The sequence below is a fragment of the Pyrgilauda ruficollis genome, unplaced genomic scaffold (genome assembly GCF_017590135.1).
Source record: "Pyrgilauda ruficollis isolate IOZ18807 unplaced genomic scaffold, ASM1759013v1 scaffold4, whole genome shotgun sequence".
NCBI classification, from domain to species: Eukaryota; Metazoa; Chordata; class Aves; order Passeriformes; family Passeridae; genus Pyrgilauda; species Pyrgilauda ruficollis.
In genome coordinates, this window is record NW_024525489.1 from 21430169 (window position 1) to 21450765 (window position 20597).

Genomic DNA, 20597 nt, shown 5'->3' on the forward strand with positions numbered 1-20597 from the left:
CTCCCGCGCCGTCGGGCCCGGCGCGGCCGCCAGCCCCGGCCCGCCGCGGCGCGGCCTCCCTCGCCATGTGAAGCTCGGGAAGATGCGGAGGCGCAGCCCGGCCGCCCGCGGCGAGGGATGAGCCTAGACGGGGAGAAGATGACCGAGGAAGCCTACCCTGACGAGTGAGCGGGGCCGGGGGCGGCGGGCGGGTGGGGGGCACGAACAGGGGACAGTCTTTGTTGCCCCGGCGGGAACCGGTGCGGGTCGCTCATCCCCATACCCCGTGCACTGAGGGACAGACGGACCGGCCGCGGGCGGACAGAGGGACGCGGACACGCGCGTTCGTGTGCGCGCCGCTCGCCCGCGCATCCGCCATTTCGCGCTCCCCCCGGGCCGCGCTCATTTGCATACGGCCCTTTCATTCATAAAAACCCCCGGGAGGGCGGCGCGGCCCCGCCGGGGTGCGGGGCCCCGGGGCACCGCAGGGAGGGGGCGCAGCCCCGCGCCGCCGCCGCTCCCCGCCCCGGCCGAGGGGCTCGACACACGACGTCGCGGATCCCCGCCCCGGCCGCCGCCGTTTTGTGAATAGGAGGGCGGCCGCCGCCGCCGTCACATGACGCCGCATTCATAAACCCGGTCACCGGCGGCCTCCCCATTCACCGTCACCCCCCCCCCCCCCCCCCCCCCCATTTTTTTTGCCAGAGGCAAACAGCCTAATGACAAATAATGAACCCCCCGAGAGGCCGCACCGAGGCTTTCAAAATGCCCGACGGTGCCTTATTGCCTTTTTTAATGCTTTCTTCCCCAAAATAAAAGCTAAAGCTACTGCAGCGGAATGGCAGGAAGGGCTCTTTCACGCCGTGCTGGCCCAAGGGCTGTTCCTGGCTATCTCCTTCGGGATTTTGACAGTCAAGAGGAATGACTCACTGGCGTGCAGGACTGGGTTGGTGCCAAGCGCCATAGGATGTACCGTGCTTTAAAACGACTCCTTGCAGGGCTTATAAAGCAGCGTCAAAATTGTGCAACTTTCTGGCTCAGTTTTGAGGTCCGAAAAAGTCATAATCGGTGGCATGTGCCACGCTTGCACCTTCATCATGGTAAACATATTTTGGGGTGATTTACTGGAGAAATGTGAGTGGTGAAGGAAATGGCTTCTGCCCCAGATGTGTGTGTTGAGAGGAATTGTTATTTTGGCAGCTCTTAATGAAGAGACTATAAATATGTGTTTATATGTAGCTTCTAAAATCGTGGTTATTTTGAAGTTGGTAAGGTTCTTGCAACAACAAAAAAAAAAAAAAAAAGAAAAGCCAAAACAAGCAAAAAAAACAAACAAAAAACAAAACCAAAAAAGAGGTAGTTGCATGCAGATTGCCATGACCTGACAGGCTGGAAAAATGTGGCCAACTCATCTCCAGTAAAAAAATCTGGATCTTCATTTGATTTGTTTGGGGGTTTTTAAAAATTTTGTAAATTGGACAAGAAGAAGAAAAGTGGGTCCCTGTCTCTGGGTTTGAGAACACGGGGTCAAACCTAACCCGATTCAGTGGACAAAAATCTGGCGCTCACCAACCTTCATCTTGAGGCAAGATACTGCTCCAAATGTGTTTTCCTGCAGGGCTTGGTGCAGAGGTGAATGCTGGTGTGAAACACCGAGCGCTTGGCTCTGATGGTTAGGTGGGGGATTTTTTTCCCCTGACTGTAGGCTGCAGTTTGTTTTGGGAGTGAATTCTTCCATGTGCTTCTGCACTGCCATGCTTACAGAGGCTTCAGCTAATGGTTTTCATGTGTGTGGGAGCTCTTGGATAATGCCACCTCTCCTGGGGTCACCTGTCAAGCCAGCTTCACTGTGTGCTTTGGTCCCTTGGAGGTTGGGAGCTGGTACCCAACCCATTCCTGGGCCACTGAAAGCTTTTTTGTTTGGGTCTGGATGTGTTGACTTTCGGGGTCAGTGATGCCTCGTGGTCCTTACCTCAGTGCACATCCCAGGTTGGTCTCCTGGAGGCCGGGGTTGGGCTGTCAGGGTTTAGTGCAGGCCTTGGCTTTGTAGGGCACGGCGAGGTGTTTTAGGTAAGCCATGGTTTCCTCTGTAAGCTCCTCGCTTCCAGCCTTGCATTGATTGATAGCGTTGCTGAAGTCGGTGACTCATGGGTTGTTTTTTCATTTCAGTGGTGGGTGAAGTGATTTGATTTTTTTTTTCCTCCAATATATATGGTGTTAAAAGAAATAAGGACAGGCTCTCCTGATAAGTTTTCTCAAGCTGTCAGAACAATGGTAGTATAGCGCGCTATTTGCCCTAGATATCTGGCTTTAATTTGCATAGCTATTCTTGTTTCACTGAGTGCACTGTGAGCAAATGTTAACAGCCAGATTACAAAAAAGGGACCACTGTCAGGATGCCTTTTAAAATAACCCTCTTCAAGTAAATAACAAGAGTGTCCCCCCCTTCTTTTTGCCTCTCTTTTTTAGTAGTTTCTTGAGAACAGCTCAATTACACTTAGAGCTTTGAGGCAATTTACAAAAGCGAGAAGGGAAACAAGCAGGACTTAGGATGCTGGAAACTCATCGGTCCCTTCAGAACTGCACCATTCCGGATCGATACTTAGAGGTCAGTTTGTCATTGCCTAGCGAGCGCCTCTTTCTGCATCTCAGCCTTTATTTCTGCTTCCCTCCTTGCCCCTGGCTCAGCCCGTGCTGCCTCGCACGTTGCAGGCTGGGGGCAGAATGGGATGCCAGGTCATAAATCAGAGGCTGCGGCGCTGGGGGGATTTCGGGCAGCGCCGCACCCAGCAGATGGGCGGCTGTGGGCGACCCTCTGCGAAGCCATCCTGGATGGGCTGCCCGTGGCTTTTCCGCCTGCGAGGAGGAGAATGGAGCTGAGCCCTTACAGTGATTCGGTTATGCCCGGAGGCTGCCGCCTGCTCGTTCCGATGCATGGTTCCAAGAAAGTCACAGGAAGTAATTAAATGGAAAAGGTCAGAGAACGAGGAAGTGTTGGTCCGCAGCCTTGCGCTGCTTGGGATGGAGCCGCGATGTCCTGGCCGGGCTGTGTCCCGGGAGTGTCCCTGCCGCTCCAGCACACGCCTGATCTATTCCAGCGAGCTGGGAGCGCTCCTGCCAAGTGTTTGCAAGTGGGACTGGTCCCCCGGAGATTTTTAACAAGCTGGGTTAAGTGGCATATGTGCAGGGTTGTTGTGGTGGTGTCCGGGACAGCACAGTGTGGTGTGAGATCACACCGATGTGTTTTTCCAGTCTCAGGAAAGAAAATTAGACTTAACTTGTTCTTGCTGGTTCTTTTGCCCATCCGAAAATCTCATTTCCCTCCACATCTGAGCAGACACCAGCAATGTTTGCTTTGAATACTGAATCCATCAGTATTGCAGTTTGCCCTTTGTGCTAAAAAAATTATTTCCCCCCCACATCAGTTTCACTACATTTATGCTCCATTCTGATGATTTTTCCGTAGGTATTAAAGGCAGCTCATTCAGCTAAATTATTTTGCTGCAAGTTTCAGCCAGGGAGGAAGGCATGGGACACACTGTGTGTTATGACATTATCGCTTGCAAATAGGACAGGAAATGAAGGATTGCCAAAATATAACTGTTTATTTCTTGGCCTGAAAACATGCCTGTTTGAAATGTGACATGTAAGTAGCTGCTTTGTTCAGTCTCTGGGAGAAGTTGTTGTTTATAAGGGAATAATAGATCTGTCAGATGAAGAAGAGGAGGGAAAAAATGAAGGGATTTGTCCTTTCTAATATTTCTACTTCTGTTTTGGAAATGCCTTGAAAAGAAGTTGTAGGTGGAAGATGTATGGAGAGGCTGTTGGGTCAGAGAACTGGAAGGGAAGAGGGTTGCCACAAGAGGAAGGGAGCTGGATTTTTAATTTCTCAGCACATCAGACCCTGCTGTGGCCCCAAGCAGCCCATGGATAACCCAGATGCAGCACTGAAAAGGAGAAACCAAACCAACCTGCCTTTGGGCCAGAAAATGAGGCTTTTTGGTGCAGCTCCCCTCCTTGAGGAGTGCGGTGGGATGGTGTTGGAGTGCACCGCAGATGCTGCACCAGCACTGGAATCATCTTTGACCTGTTTTTGCAGCCTGTTTTTTTATCTCACTGAGGCACACCCTGGAGCGTGGGTTAAAAGGTAGGTTTTATCTACCTGTTTAATTAAATCCTGAGGCTGCAAACAAAAGTGCGTTGTGTGGCAAGGCTCGCTCTTAACATGGGCTTGGTTTGCTGTTAGCTGGATTTAAACCACAAAATTGTTTCCTGTCGGCCACCAAATTGCAGGGAGATGATGGTAGTTGTCCTCCTTCTTTGGAACCAGGCTGGAAAATAGGAGCTCAGGAATGAGACACAACTTGACTATTGGTTTCAATCCCTCATTTTTCTTTCTTACACAGTCTGGCATACTTGAGGAATCGATAAATTCAGTTTCTTTCCCTCCAGCAGAATGGACATAGGAGCTGCTCCCTACAACAAATTCATTGAAAAATGTGGCTTTTTTGTTTTTCCTTTTTTTTTCCCCTTTGTAACAGCACAAGGTGATCTTTCTTGGAAGAGCTGTGCAGGGGTGGAGAGGGCACAGAGATCAGTGAAACTAAAAGTGCAGCTCTGGAGACTGTGTTTTTGATATATGCCCTGTTTGCTAAGTGGAGCATTTGATTTTTGTAGGACTTAGGCTTCTAAAGCAGTGTTGAATTTAAAAAAGAAGTAAAATAGAAAAGGTCAGTTGACTAAAAAAGGCACAGATAGACTGTGGAGTTGATTGACAGGAGATAGGAACTGCAGCAGGTCCCCATTTCTGTAGACTACCAAAAGCAAGCTGCTGTCACATGAATCCCAGCACTGGAAAGAGAGGTCTGCTCCAAGCCTGGCAGCAAGCAGAGCAGGGCAGCATCTCCCAGCATCTTGCTTGCACTGGCCATTTCTTTCCACTTTGGCCATGGGTAAACACAGCTGATGGTTTATAATGATTTTTTTTTTTGTTTTTTTTTTTGTTTTGTTTTGTTTTGGGTTTTTTTTTTGTTTCTTTTCTTACCTATTGGTTTTCTGCCAAGATCTTCTGAGTTTTCCTTCCTTCCTGTTTCTCTACCCACATCCACCCCCTTTCCTTGTCAAATTTCCTTTAATCATTTATTTTTCTGGTGCTTGCTCAGTGCTGTAAACCTGACCCTCTCAAGCTGCAGAGAAATGCATCTGGGCTGTGCTGGCCACCTTCTCTCTGCGTCTGACCCTCACCTTGGGTTTTGCATCAGCTCTTGGGAGCAAAGGCTGGGTTTGCCCATGTGGTTTCTCAGGATTTGGTTCCTTGCAAGGCCGGGAAAACCACTGCTGGATCAGTAGAGGCCATGGGGCTGCAGGATGGAGCTGGGATGAGGGGCAAGCCCTGCTGATGCAGCAAGAACAGCAAAGCAATGCACTACTACTGCACTTCTGCCCACCAGCACAACAGTTCCAGGAGGTTTATCACCATCCGTCTTGGTACCTGCAAATGTTCCCAAACCTCTTTTTTCTGCTCCAGCTCGATGTCAGACAAGTGTTGTGGGGGCAGGTGGACATCATCTCAAAGTCCAGGAGGATGTCTTCACTCCTTCTCATTTTCTGTCTCCATTTCCTTTTCTCCACACTCTCGAGGGTATTGTTTTGCTTCTTAGCGATTTTATTTCTATTCCTTTATGTGACACTCTTGTCTGGAAGCAGGACTTCTACGACTCATGCTGCAGGCAAACCCTCATGGCAGTATTTACTCCTCGCATCAGGGGAAGGTCATCCTTATAACATGCACCCAGTGGAGTAAAACACTGTCTACCCCATGCAGCAGAAACAGATACTTCACCTTAAAGTAAGGTGTTTTATCAAAAGCACTATTATAAAACCTGCTTTCAGGGCTGTTGGAGACCTTTCTGCCAGCAGGTTCTACCTGTTGCAGTAGGTCTAAAGCGAGTTTTAACCCAAAGTACTGTTTTTGTCTCTAGCCTGCTTGTTCTTATGCTCTTTGAATAACTTTATTGTTTGACTGTCTTTGCTTGCAACTTCCGCTTCAGGGACTATGTTTTGGGGACTTGTTGTGTCCCCGTCACCCCCTCTCCCCTTTGTTCCCAACTCCTACGTGTAATCAGAGAGATCTTGAGTCTATCAGCTGAGTACTGCTGATGGCTGTTCCAGCTAGGAAGGAAGCTTCTTACTGGCAGGCATGGGAAGGAGGGTTTAAGGGACTTCCTAATGATAGAAGTTGATTTCCCAGTCTGTGGTGTTTCCAAAAGTGGGATTGCAGAGTTGCCCAAAGTGCAGACTTTGACAGCAATGTCTGGCAAGGACAAAAGCATTCCATGATCTGAAGACTGCAGTGGTGATGAAGCTTTTTTCCTTGCTAGCTAGAGCTTTTTGTCCTGGGTACTACAGAAATGAGGAAAAATCCAAGCCAGAATTAGTCTCTTCAGTGAACTATTTGAAGGCTAAACGGGCTTTCACAAGTAACATCAGGAGTCCTTACCTGTGTACATCTCTCCCTAGGAACAGAAGTGTTTGTCTCTTGTTGAGAGTAACCACTTCCCCATCCTTTTTAATAGGAGGGTTGAGCTGGTCACTGCTCCACCTCTGCTGCTGCTCTTTGCCAGACCCGTGCTGGGAGATGTGCTGTAAAACCTGATAGCGTCTTTTGATCCTGTGTATGGGAAACACATCTTCCGGCTTGTAGGGACCTGTGCTGCCATGCAAGGACAGGAGCATGTTCTGCACATGCACTCAAGTCCCAAGGAGGTCTGGAAACACTTAGGTTGTTGGTTTTTTTAACTGCATTATACATACATCCGGTTTGGATAGTCCCATTACTTCTTTTCTTGCTAGCTAGAAGTGGCTGCTTCCCTCCTGTACATTAAAATGTAGAACACTGCTTGCCCGTCTGAGTAGTTGAGAGCACGATTAGTTTCCATTGCAGTACTTGAAACACACTGAAGGCATTTGTACAGCAGTCAGAGTTTCAAAACACTGTGGGAAATCACAAAGCTTCTTCCCTAAACACTGGAGCCTGTTGCAGCACCACAGTTCACCTACCAGCTCCTTGCTGGTCCTCCCCTCACCTGCAGAAAGACATTTCTTAAATGATGTGGTTTTACAGGAATTAAGTCCATGTTTAGAGTTAGTTGATGCCACTAGAAGCAATTAGTATCTGAGCTAAAGCACACCTTTGTAATTTAGCTTTTTTGTTTGAATCTCTAGACCATTTATGCTTTTTATTTATTTATTAATTCCCATACTAGTGGTGGAAAGCATTTTTATGGGGGACATACATGAGGTGAAAGAAGAGTTTCCTTTCTGTCTGGCTTTCTCCCTTTAAATATTGGCAGCACTTCTTTTTCTGTAATGAATCCTAATCCACAGCACCTTGAGCAGGTCCCTGTTTCAAGGTGGATGCTGCCAAAAAAATACTCACCATGTTGACCCCCCTCACTAAAAGCAGAGAACTCAGTTTACCTCCACTCGCTGCATTTCTTCGCTGACATGTCCAAACACTCCCACCTGGGCTTCCAAGTGCTTGGAAGGCATGCTGGCTGTTCACCTGGTTTTACAAGTGGAAAGGTATGCCCTGGAGCTGAGAGAAGGTTGCTAACTAATGATTCAAGTTGCAGCGCAGAGGGAAGCGTGTGCTTTGCCTCAAGTTGGGACAGAACAAGGTGGGGGGCGGGTGAGTAGCTGGGATCATGCCTTGGTAGCAGTCGGCATTCTGGGCAGCCCATCACCACATCCATCTTTGTAAAACCTGGAGGGCTGTGAAGGGGAAAAGTATCCAGGTTCTAGTACTGGAGAGCTATTTCTTTTGTTTTCCAGTGATCCAAGGGGTGCCATAAAAGAGCTGCTGAAAGGCATCAGTAGAACTGGCGAGTACAGTCAGTACTGCTGTGGGGATCTGATTCTGGAGTTGTAATTATTTACAAATTGTCTCGTTCTCAAAAACTGTGTAGAGATATGAAAATATTACCTGGGTTAATTTAAAGCATGTTTGGAGGTTTACAGATGTGTAGCTTAGTTTTTGTTCAATTACTTACTTTTGTTTCATTTATTTGTGTGATTCCTGTGGTGCTTGGATCTTTGCACCACTCCATCGTTTGTCTGTACTGTGGGTGAGAGTTTGAGGTCAGAAGTCCACTTGTTCAGTGGGGTGATGAATGCCTGATTTTGCTTTAGGTACCCCATGCGGTGGGTCTTGATGATGTTGATGAGCTGAGAAATTCACCCTCCTCTGCTAGCAGATTGGCTGTGAAAGAGCTGCATGGAAGAGCATGTTGCTGAAGGTGGGGGCCAGATCTAGACCTGCTTTCTCCAATTTTCTCCACAATTTCAACAATGCAGCCACCTTACATGATCACATTTCCTAAAAACCAAGTTGTCTGATTCCTTAGCGCTGATTTCTTTTTAAAGTTTTTATTTTCATTTTTGAAGTTGTATTAAAAGCCCTGCTTGCTTTGGTGGCAGTGGAGGGCCAGGGTGCAGACACCTCTGTTAGACTTCAGTGTCAATCTCTGTATTTCAGGAGTTTGTTATGCTCCATGTATTTAAAGTATCTGTGTTTATAAATTATGGAAAAGGCACTGATACTTCAGTGGTGGGCTTTTTTATTTTAAATACTGGTGAAATTGCAGCAAAAACTTTATCACTAGAGATTTATAATGCTGCCAGTGTGATTCATCCTTGACTGAAACCTGGCATGGCAGGTGTTAAACTGGTTGCAGCCTGTCGTTGCTTTACATGTTGTTACTGTATGTATGCAGTTTGGTGGCTGTAAAGATAAAAAGGGTTAGGAAGTGGTACAGAGTTTTATAAAATAGTAATTCTCATACTTGCATTGCTTGAATGACCTTGTGTTTTTAAAAAGGCACTTGGTGTTTAGTTGAACTAGAAGAAAAAGAGAGTGCAGAGCTTGTTTTCTGTGTTTAAAAGCAAGAATAAAAGGCTGCAGTACAATTAAGCCATTAGAGCTGCTTAAGGGAAAAATTTCCTTCTTTCTTTTCTGTGCAAGTATTTGGCATTTTGTTAGAGTAATACTTCATGAGTGTATTGAATGGCTGGAAAATTACTAAACAGTGCTGGAGATGAGCCGCTGCTTGTTATTTGAAGGAAGTGAAATGCAGAGTTAACCAGATTGGTTAAAAACAATAAATAAAATGAAAAAATTAAAGGGATATTGATAGGAGAGGGGCAGGCTGGTGTGGAGAGGGAACTGGAGGCACACAGAGAGCACGATCTCACAAATGCAGTCAGGAAGTTCTAGAAATACCCTTTATAAACACTGCATCCTACAGGAAGAACCTTAAAGTCCAAATAAACCTTTTCCCCTTGTGCCTATGTATACATAAACTCCACTGATTTGGAAGATCTTATCAGGTCAGTGATGTGCCTTTTTACAGTAGTTCCTAAAACAAGTTATATGATAAATATCAACCTTTCTTCTTTTTTTAGCTGTTCATCATGTTTGTTTGTGCTTTTATCAGTTACTAAAGTCTGTGTCTCCCTCGCCCTTACCCAGAAGTCCTAAACCTTCCCAGCTTTGTCTCTCTGGATAGGTGACCATTTTTGGTTAATATCCTTACAAATGCAGAGTTGTGTGGATAGGCAGAGTCAGGAGGAAGATGAGGGATTTTATCTGTTTGGCTTGATGAGTGCATAGAGGAGGGTGATCTTCTCCCACCTCAAAGTTATGATTATAGAAATGTGGTATGTGTAGAAATGCTTAGCAGACAGCAGATGAAGGGGAGACAGAAATAGGCTTATTTTGATGCCTTGGATTGAACTCCAAAAGAGTTCATCCTGGGATTGCCGTGGCCATCTTGCATGATGCTGGGCTGGATGATGTTAAAATATGTGTGCCTCCCTTACTGTGATGTTTTTACCCAGCTTCTCTCCTCTGCTTGCACATTAAAAGTCTTGCCTCTCTCCCAGGCTTTTTATTATGTCCTAGGAATAACTGTGTGCCCAGAGGCCAGGATCTAGCCAGGGTCTCCCAGTTTTTGGATGTGGAGATGGTGGTTGGTGTGCCAGTGACTTCAGCTGTGCTGATCCTCCCCCAGTGAGCAGTTGAGGAGCCCTTTAAAATCACAGCCTATGAATGAAAAAAATTACAGCTTAACAAAGTCTGCCACCGACCATTCATTTGGTTTGGTTCTGCATGTGTGCCTTTAAGCAAGAGTCCTGAAATAAATTTCCAGTGCATGCAGAAAAGCCCCTCTTCATTCCAAATCCCCATGAGCAAAAACAATTGTTCCCTAGAGTTAGTAGCCACATGGGCTATTTTAGAAATGGTAGTCCTGGAGATCCATAAATTGAAACACAAAAAACCCCCATCTGAAGCAGTTTTATCTTGGTTTGGCTGTGGAGCACTGAAGTTCTGCAGTGCTTAGTGCTTGTACATCCGTGTCCTCTGTGTTTTCTAGTTCAGAAAAGCTCTGGGTGAGCTGTAGACTGGATTAATTAGTGGATAAAATTTGGTGTTCTATACAAAAGTCATTAAATAATACATGTAGCAGCTTTGTTGCTGGTGGGGGTGTTTGGGTGGTGTTTTTTTTTTCTTTCCTCCTTCCCTTGGCTATATCCCTAAGGAAGCGTGGGCAACCTTTATCAGAGTATTGGTGGAATAGCTTCCCCAACCTTTCATAAGGTCAAATAAAAAATAAACAGCCTTCTTATGGGAAGGAAGGGATGGGGAAAGAAGAGTGTTTGTGTACACTTTCCCATTCATGTTTTAAAGAGAAAATATATAAACTTCTGGACTCAGTGCTGCATATCTCGTGCCATTATAGGAGCTGAGAGTGGAAGCTTAATTTGCTTTCTCAGCGCTGACTTGAACAAAACCAAAGGGGAAAAGCAGTGAGCAGGAGAGCGCTTTGCTGCTTTTGGGTTTGCCTCTGTTGGCCAAATGCACTCCACATTCTGCAGTGATTGAAGCAATAAAATCACAGAGTGATTCTGCTAATCCATTCTATTTGGATTGTGAGTGTAACTAAGGTTTCTGTGTTGATTTGGGGTAAGGTGATGCAGAGGAGAAAATACATCATTTTTTCCAGCACTTAAGTGTTGAGATTTTAAAGGCATACCTTTTGTAAAAAATTCATATAAAGGAAAAAAAAGCAATTAAATATTATTAGACTGTTTCCCTCTTTTGCTTGCTATCTGCTGCAGGAAGGGGAGAATTAATTTATCACAAGACCATTTAACAGGTTTGTGAGTCTAGTACCCTGCTGAACATAGTCATCTGCAAATAGTGCTTGCTTCTGCATATTTTAAGAAGGAAATAATTGCTCTAATTTCAGTCCTTGGAGTACGAATGGCAGAGGTGGGACTGAAAATGAGCATCCCTGGTTGGACATTCTTCAGATCATCATTCACCTTGGGTCACAAGGTGTGAGCCCTGGCTATTCACGATGTGGGTGTTTAAAGCAGCCAGGTGCTGCCTTTGTCCAGTATAAGGAAACCCCTGCCCTGTAAGCCAGGGTTGGAAAACCCAGCTACTTTGCGAGAGGCATCTGGATCTGTTGTCTCCTACCATTTGTCTGGCATAGTTAGACACAATATATAAGATAAGCTATTTGTTGTGAATTATGCTGTAAAGAGCTCAATAATGGGCTCCAGTGAGCTAGCTGAAAGCTGCTGCTGCTGGTTGCAGAGAACATGCCTGCATTTGGAAGAGGTTGTCTCTTGAAATGGTCAATATTAACTCTCCTTCAGTTGAGAACTGAACATCAAAGGCAGATCCTTCACATCCTCTCTCATCTTTATATGAAAGTGGCTCTCCAAATCTTAGCATGCATTAAAAATACTTGGTAGGTAGCTACTGATGTTACTTCTGAGTGTAGTTAGCACTAGATTTATTTTACAATGGATATTGAAGTAAACATCCCTGTGTATAATGAGAGCAGTGGGGAGAGGAGGCAAGAATGGAATGGCAGAGAAATTTATCTTAATTTGTGGTGGGTCAGCAGAAAAAATACAAATTTTTCTATACTGAATAATTTCAGCTCATGGTTTTATTAACTGCCATGATGTGAATTTGGGCTAGTTGGGTCATCCTTTGCTAGAGAGGGCACAAGGAGGTAGTGACTATTTTTCTTAGACCAGAAGTGAACCTTCTTTGTGTCTGCAGATGGTGTCTTCCACTGTTAGACAGTAAGTCTTCCTTGGCTTATTGTTGAGGGGTGCATTCCTTACCAGATACAGAGCACCCGGCTGTTTCCTTACCTGTTAAGCCTTATCATATCTTATTTTCTGGATTCTGCACTCTTTTAAGCTCTCATTTCCTTAGGTGGATGGAATAAATGTTGAGCCCCTTTCCTCTGCTTCCACACGTGACTTTCGTCAGCAAGAAACTTCTGCTGCTCCCTGAACTTCTGAGTAAAGCCAGCTCCTCAGGACAGAAAGGGGAAACTCCTTGAGAGCACTCTACAGCACCGAAATGCCCCACATAAAAGCACATTTGTACATTTTGTTACACAGAGGAATTCCTGGCCGTACCCAGCCCTAAGTAAATAGCCAGGGAGAGGCAGCTGAAGCATGACGGATGGCGGTGGTTGCGGAGCAGGGACGTGGGGCGTGGAAGTCCACAGTGCAAAGCAAACAGGGAAGGGAAACCATGCTGTGTTTTACAGAACTGGTGTTGGGTTGGGACAGAACTGTCTGGCGCTTGAATCTCTCCTCAAGATCTCGTGAAGCAAGGACAAAAAGTGCAGAACAGCTTGTTGAATTTGGTTTTTTTTAATCCATAGGTAAATTTTCCTGTTATGTCATGCGTTTCAAGACACTTGAAAATGATAAGTGTTGATCAATGAAAGAAGTAACCCCTTTGGGATGTTTTGCTGATTTGATGTTTTGCTTCAAATTCTGGACAGCAGAAAACTTAGAAAGCTTGTAATCTTTTTCTCAAAGATGTATTATATAAGGTCCAGGGCAGTCATACCTGTAAATTGCCAGAGCTGTCCTTAGAGCTCCCTCAGTTACTGAGATGGCAGAAAACCAAGGAGGGCTTTCCTTGGATGGCTTCAATGGGATTGTCCTTGGCTGAGCACCTGTTTCAGGTATCTCTTGCTGTATAATTCATAAAGGGAATTTAGAAACTCCCTTGACACCAAAGGGAAATCTTTGAATCCCAGGAAGAAACATGACTGCAGGGAGGGCAAAGTGTGGCTTGTAGGAAGATACTGTGTCACAGAGAACATGAATGAGTTTCTTCAGTTAATTGAATAAAGAAAGGTTGAAAGGTTTGTGCTTGTTTACAGCTTGTATATGTTCTTGTTATCTTATATGTAACTTAATCTGAAAACTAGATCTTAAATATGGGAGAAAGAAACACCTAAAAGGCTGAAATCCAGTCCCTGTATATTAATTTTATTTTGGAACATTTTAAATACAGGAACTTATTTTGCAGCACTGTGGTTTTGTCATTCATGAGCTAATTAAAATGTTAAATATACTAAACTCTTCTGTGCTTAAAAAAGATACTTTTTTCTGTATGTGCTAACTTCCCCTCTGCAGGATAAGCCTTAGTTTTTTCGAGAGTGCCTAGCTGGCGTCTCCAAGGCTTGTGCAGGCTGTACCCCCGTGTTGCATAGCACAGCACTCTTGGCTTGTGTTGTCCATAGTTGTATCTCCAGTTTTGTGAACACTTTTTGACATCAAGCACTCCTCTGCTTTATGGGTCACATGCATGTACTAGTCAGTTCACATCATGGAGCGAGATTGTGGCAGAGTGGATTTTTATTTTTTTATTTGTTTCTTTAGCTAGGTAGTGTGCTTACTCCGTTCTTCCTTTTGGCTAAAATTAAACATTCTCCCCACCCCACGCTGCTCTCCCACCCTTGGACTTCTATTACACGAGGCATGAGAGACATGCAGAGCAGACCATAGGTTGGCATGAAGTTTCAATTAACTATTAAGTTTTTTTAGCCAGGGATATGATCTAATTAAGCTTGAAGAGTATGCTTGCCCCAGGTGAATAGAAAGCTTGCCTGAACAAGCATTGTGGCACCGTGCAAAAATCACTCCCTATCAAAGGAAAAGCTTAATTTTATCCCTGCAAATCTAAATGGGATGTAGCACCTTCAGCAGCCCATGGATGCAGGTTAAAGTTAATAAAACCAGCTGTTTGGAGACAGTGTGAGCACCTCTGGGCTCATCAAAGCCCTCTGTGCCCATTCCACAGCAGCATTTCAGGAAAGCAAGTGAGGAGCCTCCTGGAGCTTGCAATGCCACATGCTTGGCAGAGGAAGTCCCAAGCGCTATCCAGGAGTGGCGTTTTTGAAATAGTGTCTGTACCATCCTCCATACTGGCAACAGCTGGTCATTATAGGCATGATGGGTATCTGGGGTCCCTGGCACCAGAGCTCAGCCTTCCCCATCGCTACCTTGGTTGGCAGGAGAGTCCAGAGTCTGTAAGTGCCATGAAGATTCTTGAAGCTGCTTGAATTTTATTATTCTTTTTGTTGCTGTTGTGATTTTATTTCTCATGTCATTGGCATGCCAAGTACTGATGGACCTCAAACACTGATTGATTAATGGGTAAGGCAAAAATGCCCCATGCAGCCAGGACCATGCAAGGTGAAGAAGCCATGAGATGTCCCAGAACAAAAGTCCAGCGCTTTCAGCATAATCTGGTTTCCAACTGTCCTGGACACTGTGTCCTGTCACCAGAGCTGCTAGAGCTCAGAAGCCAGATGAGGCACCCACCATTTTATTGTGCTTTGCTGTTACTTCATACTATTTTTATGTGCTTTGAAGAAAAAGACTTGAAGAGCCAGTCCGTGACTTCTGAAAGTAGCTCTTGAGTATTGGCAGACAATGGAGCAAAACTAGCAAAATAGTTTGCTCGTTAGCTCTCTACTGATGATCTGTCTCAATGGCAGGAATCAAAGTTTGGTACTTTTGTGGAAACATTGCACAGGGCTTTTTGGTAGCTTATTCCTTCATCTGGAGCAAAGAAGGGGTGAAGTCAGGATATCTGGGTGTCATTTCAGAGTTGAAGTTACTTTTCTGGGTGATATATCGGGGTGGAAAGCACAGGAAGCCTTGGTAAGCACTGTGTATGGGTGCAGCTCCTTACCTCCACCTCAAGTACTTAATTAGCTAGAGAGCATGAACTTTAGCAGTGTTTCTGATAGTGATTTCCTAGAAGCTAGTGCTTATGAGCTCCGTCTGTTATTGTTATTATTATTATTCCAATTTCTGCTTGTAACTGATGTGAGTTGTTTAATTACCAATACCAGTACTTAACAGGAGGAGCTACAAGGTGATGTAGAACATTTGGTCCCATAAAACCCTGGTACATGAGCACACGTGGGGCAGACAAACCCAGAAGGTAGCAAAGGTAAAAACTGGTCTATTGAATTCACAGCAGTTCAGCAGCATTTGAACGTAAGTAATCATGTGGAAAGGAAATGTGAATCGGCAAAAGGTGGGTACCCACTGATGACCGTAGTGTTACAGGCAGTCACTTTTGTTCTTAATACAAATGTGGAAGGCTTGTGGCTTGGTGTAGTGTGTGTCAGACAAAGAGCAACTGCTTCGTATTTGATCCAGTATACAGATACTTAAAAATTTGTGTGCAATAATCGTACCAATAACATCTACATCATTATTGCAGTTGTGGTAGAGGTCAAAGCCAAGTGGAAGGCATGGCTGATGGTGTTGCACTTGCATTTTCTTAATGTAGATAATTTTCCCCCTGCTAGTTAACTAACATCCACTAACTAACGTGGAAATTTAATTGTGTTTCCTAAACAGTGAATGCCCTAGTTCAAAGGGATGACTTTCAGTGGACAAAAATAACTCAGCTATAAATGGTACTGAAGAGTGAAGTGATGAGGACATATTAGGAGCATAAATATTTAAACCTTTTTTTTTCAGGTTAAGTTGAACTTATTTTCTGCATTGATAGCTTTCTGTGCTCTGGGAATTCTGCAGACAGATTTGAATTCTGCTCTTAGGTTGGCATTGAGTACATGTTCACGGCATTGGTTGCAGTGGGAATTATCTAGATTTCTTGCAGGCTTTTGCAAGAAAAAGATGAAGAAGTTGCTTCAAAAAGATCCTGAGTGAAGATAAATTGATGTGGGGGTCCCTGTCTCCTACTCTCCCCACATCCTTTAACAGCAGAAGACCCCTGGGCAGTGCTGTGCCTCAGCCTGACTCATTTAAGGAGGATAAGTTATGTATAATATAACAGAAGTCTGAGGGCTCCTTGTGATGCCACCATCAGTGAACACAAGATGTTTCTGAGCCTGAAGCAAAGCTTGGTGCCTCCAGACAAATTGATGGGGTCTGTTCAGCTTTGGTGAGTTGTGATGGTCTGAAAATAGTTGTGCCACCAGGTTGGTGCAGAAGTGGTGGTTGGCCCCAGCTGCATCCTTGTCATTCACAGCAGTGATGGTTTTATTTTAATTTGAATGCAAACTTAAGGCAGGAGAGTCCAGAACAACTTTTCTGTGTGTGGCAAAGCCCTTCATTTCCAACAAGTACTACCTTTATATTGTTACAGTAAATGTACCAAAATACATATCTGGAGGGAACACCTAGCCCTGTGGCTGTGGGGGAAATGCAACATCAAAATAACTTGATTTATTGGTGTCAGCTACAGAGTATTGTCTATGCATCAATTCATAATGGCTTTAGATGAGGTGAAAACTGAACAACAGTGTTGGTTAGGGAAACAGCAGGTCTGTAATGTGCAGGATGGCCTCCCCATCTGACAGCTCTGGGGACCTGGGTGAGGAAACTCGCTGCAGCTGCTTTTGTATAGAGAATAGTATGACCTGCAGATGGAGGCTTTTGCTGGTATCTTAAGCTTCAGAAAAACAAATATTCCCTCAAAATAACATAAAAAAATAAACTTCCACTTCTTCCTGTTTTTATAGTTCACTTGTTTCCTCAGTGTCATGGTTTTGTCTCCAGTACTGTAGATTGTTAATCTTCAGAGGATCAGGACCTTCATAGAAGTGTTTCCTGTACATGTTTATCTGTCTTTTTAACAAATTAGTATCTGTTTGTTCGCTTCTGAATTTTCCTGCAAATATAGGACACTCTCCCCTCAGTAATACGGCTTTTTACTAGAAAAGTACCTGGATGAATCACTGCCAAGGGTTAAAGTACTTTTTCTATGACTTCATTGATGGCAACCTTTAGGACTTCTGCAAGTAGCACCAAATTCTAGAGGTCACTGTCCTTGTGTTAGTTTTGGCGAAGCATTGTTTTAGCTAAACTGCATTTACTTGGTTGTGAATGCATCTGGAGGACTCCTATCTGAGTGTTAGCTGGAATTCCAGAAGAGGAATGCTGCTATATCCTAGGCTTTCTCTTGAGACAGCCACAGATTTCCACCTAATCCTTTAGCAAGGTGAGCAATTGGCCATTAGTCAGCTGTTTTCCACATCCAGATGTTGCATTGCCTTGTTGTAATGGGATGGAAACAATCTTTTCAGCTGCTACACTAATAACTTTTGTAACTTCTACCCAATCTCAACACTGTTTGTAAGTACCTGCATTAAATGTGTAAATATATTCCTCCTATATCCCTCATGCATATGTGTGTGTGTTGGATGGGGACTTAACTCCCAAGTCCTCACTGCACTCATTGCAGCCCAAGCACATCTGGACAGAGTGAAGACAGGAGAAATGTGATTTCTCCCCTCTCAAAATTGATGGTATGTGTCATCCATGCATTTCCAAGGGAGAGCACTGGAATTGGATGAGTAACTGACTTTCCCCCTCAGCTTTCTATTTCGAAAGGAGCTGTCGTCATCTGACTCCGTCACTGAATCTGCTGGAGCTGGGCCTGTAGGTCAGAGCTCGTTCTGCCATGGCCTGGGGTTTCCATGGCAGAATGCACTGGGCTGTGTTCATATCCACTGCATCTTCTCAGCATTGGCCTGGTGGCTCCCAGGGCTGTCCCTGCACAACCTGCAACCCTTGTTGTCCCTGCAACCCGTGCTGGAGGAAGCACAGGTTGGGCAGCAGCTAACATTAATATGCTGCTAACATTAACATGGTGCTAACATTAATAAAAAGGCATCCCTGGACAAAGGAACAGCTAGTGGGCTTTTGCCCCACCTTGCAGATTAATACTGGAAATACCTCTTTATCACACTCAGAGAGGCATGGGGGAGTTTTCTTTGATTTGGGTTTGGGGTTTTTTACAGATGTCTTGTCAACTTGTGATTTCTCATCATGGTGCAAACTGTTTAGCAAAGTTTGTACTCATCTTGCTTTTGGGCAGTGAGTCTTCTCCCTTAGGAGGCTAGAAAGTCATTGCTGTTTTCTCAGAATATTAATTTCTAGTGGAAAAGAAGGCCATGCAGGCAGTCTTGACACATCACTCTTGTGCTGCAGACTTCTCTGGGAGCCAAAACATCACAGTGGAGTGCTGGGCATAGAGCTGCCCTCCCTTTGCACAAATACAGAGGAGACCAATCTTCAGGTCAAGGCTCTTCCTTGCTATAATTTCTTTTGCTCCAAGATATTAGTGGGCATAGTGGCAGAGACAGATAAATCCCAAAGTCAGACTTGTAGCTGGATGAAAGTGTCTTAAGGAAAAGAAACCAAGTTTGTAGATGGAGCATAAGAAGGTAAGCATACACATTTTATCCTTGGAATTAAAACCATGGTTAAATCTGAGTTTAAGGGGAGGGGAAAAAAATTAAGCCATTTTGGATTGAGATAAACACTTGCGGTTTCATTATCATCTGCTGAACATGCGTAGAGTGGTTGTTACACGGCTTGAGACAGAGAAAAACCAGTGTGAAGTTATGAAAAAAAATCAGGGTATATCTTCTTCCTCCCTTGTAGATACTTCAGTCATTTATTGGAAATGGACAATATATGGTGTAGATGGGGCTTTCCCAAACATATAAGATAGATGCTTTCTTCCCACAGATCTTCTGCAAGGAGATAATGTTGCTTCTCTTCAGGTTTCGTTTTTTGATGCTTTTAAACAGTGCTGTGGTCATTTAAATGAATAGACTTGCATAAGCTGTTGGCAGGATTTTTTGGTCTGATGTTGTGGTATTCCCCAATGAATCCAGAAGATTTGAGATCGCCGCTTCTAGCTAGTAGTGAGTGTACCAAAAACCCTGATGGGTACAGGATGAGAAGCTGCTTCACCATCTTTGCTGCTAAAAGGAAAGACCATGGGAGTCTTTGATCTCTTCTGTATATATCAGGGGACTCCAGCTGTCCCTATACTGAACCTTTTCGGAAGGAATTGGTGTGAGAGCATGAACATGCTGTGTGTTGAACAACTCATCCTTACCTGCCAGAAAGAGAAAATAGGATGACCCCAAGATGATTCCCCTGATTGATTTCTCTGCTGTGTAGGTGCAAGCAAAATCCCTCTTGCCAGGGACAATTCAGCAGGCACTTGGCACCACCATGTCTTTCATAATTTAAAAGATTCTGCCTGTTAAATCAGAGCACAGGAAATACAAGCCATTAAATGCATGTGACAGTGTTGTGACCAGGTGAAGGACAGTGGTAGGGAGAGAGGCAGAGGCACGCAACTGCCAGCATCTTGAGGAAACGCTCGTTTGTTTGTCCTTTTTCCAAAGCCCTTCAGCTGTGCAAGGGAAGCAGCAGCAGAGATGTAAACAGGAAAGCTGGCTGCAGGGAGAACAAAGTAGGGGTTGGGAGATGCACACAGTTGGCCAGAGGAAACCAAAGGTACTGGTGAGAAATCTCTGCCTGCCATAGCACTTAAGTAATAAAATCAGTAAGCTAAGAAATAGAGTCATAGAACCATACAGTGGTTAGGGTTGGAAGGTACCTTAAAACTCATCTTGTTCCAAAGCCCTGCCATGGGCAGGGGCATCTCCCACTAGACCAGGTTGCTCAAAGCCCTGTGCAACCTGACCTTGAACACCTCAGCAATGGGGCATCCACAGCTTCTCTGGGCAGCCTGTGCCAGTGCCTCACCACCCTCTGAATAAAGAATTTATTTTTAATATTTAACCTAAACCTGCCTTCTCTAATCTTAAAGCCATTCCCCCTTGTCCTGCCACTGCATGCCCTATGAAAATAGTTAATGGTGGATGTCCTGATCCAAGGCAGACCTGGCAGTACTGACACTTGCAGTACTCTTTACGGGAGGGGAAGCCTGCCTTGTGTTTTTTCTGTGCTCTCAAGGAGGCAGAATGTGAGGATAACTATCATAAATAAAATGAGCAATAAAATAATTCCCACATTACTAAAAATGAAGTGGAATTGTAAGCGTTAACTATCTTCCTGTAAGTCTGTAAAACAGCAGCTTGTTCGCAAGAGCACTGAAAAGAAGAGCTGGACAAGGTACATTTTAAGGGCAAGATAATGTTTTACTAACACTGACAGCAAAGCAGAGTGATCTTGAAAACTTAAGCTAGTTAGTTCGAGTCAGTCCCTGGCAAAACAGGGAGCTGGCTGACAGGAAGCACAGTTAACATCAGATTGGAGAGTGTGAAGCTGGAGCTGGTCAGCATGGTTTTACAGGAGTTCTCAGTGATTTTGGGAATGTAGGTGGATACAGATTATCCTATCCTGGTGTCTGCCTCTTGGTCTGCAGGTGGTTTTACCATCAGATATTGAGTTGTGGCATGGGGCTTTCCAGAAGA

At 44.7% G+C, this 20597-nt stretch overlaps 1 protein-coding gene across 1 annotated transcript in view; it reads left to right on the plus strand.

Moving 5' to 3' along the window:
- The first annotated feature begins 6 nt into the window (after window positions 1-6).
- Window positions 7-20597, plus strand: part of SPRED2 (sprouty related EVH1 domain containing 2) — a 59721-nt gene continuing 39130 nt past the window's right edge. The window contains exon 1 of the mRNA XM_041477191.1: window positions 7-164. Coding sequence (XP_041333125.1) covers window positions 118-164 — 47 coding nt within the window. The 5' untranslated portion in view covers window positions 7-117. The remainder of the gene's footprint in view (window positions 165-20597) is intronic.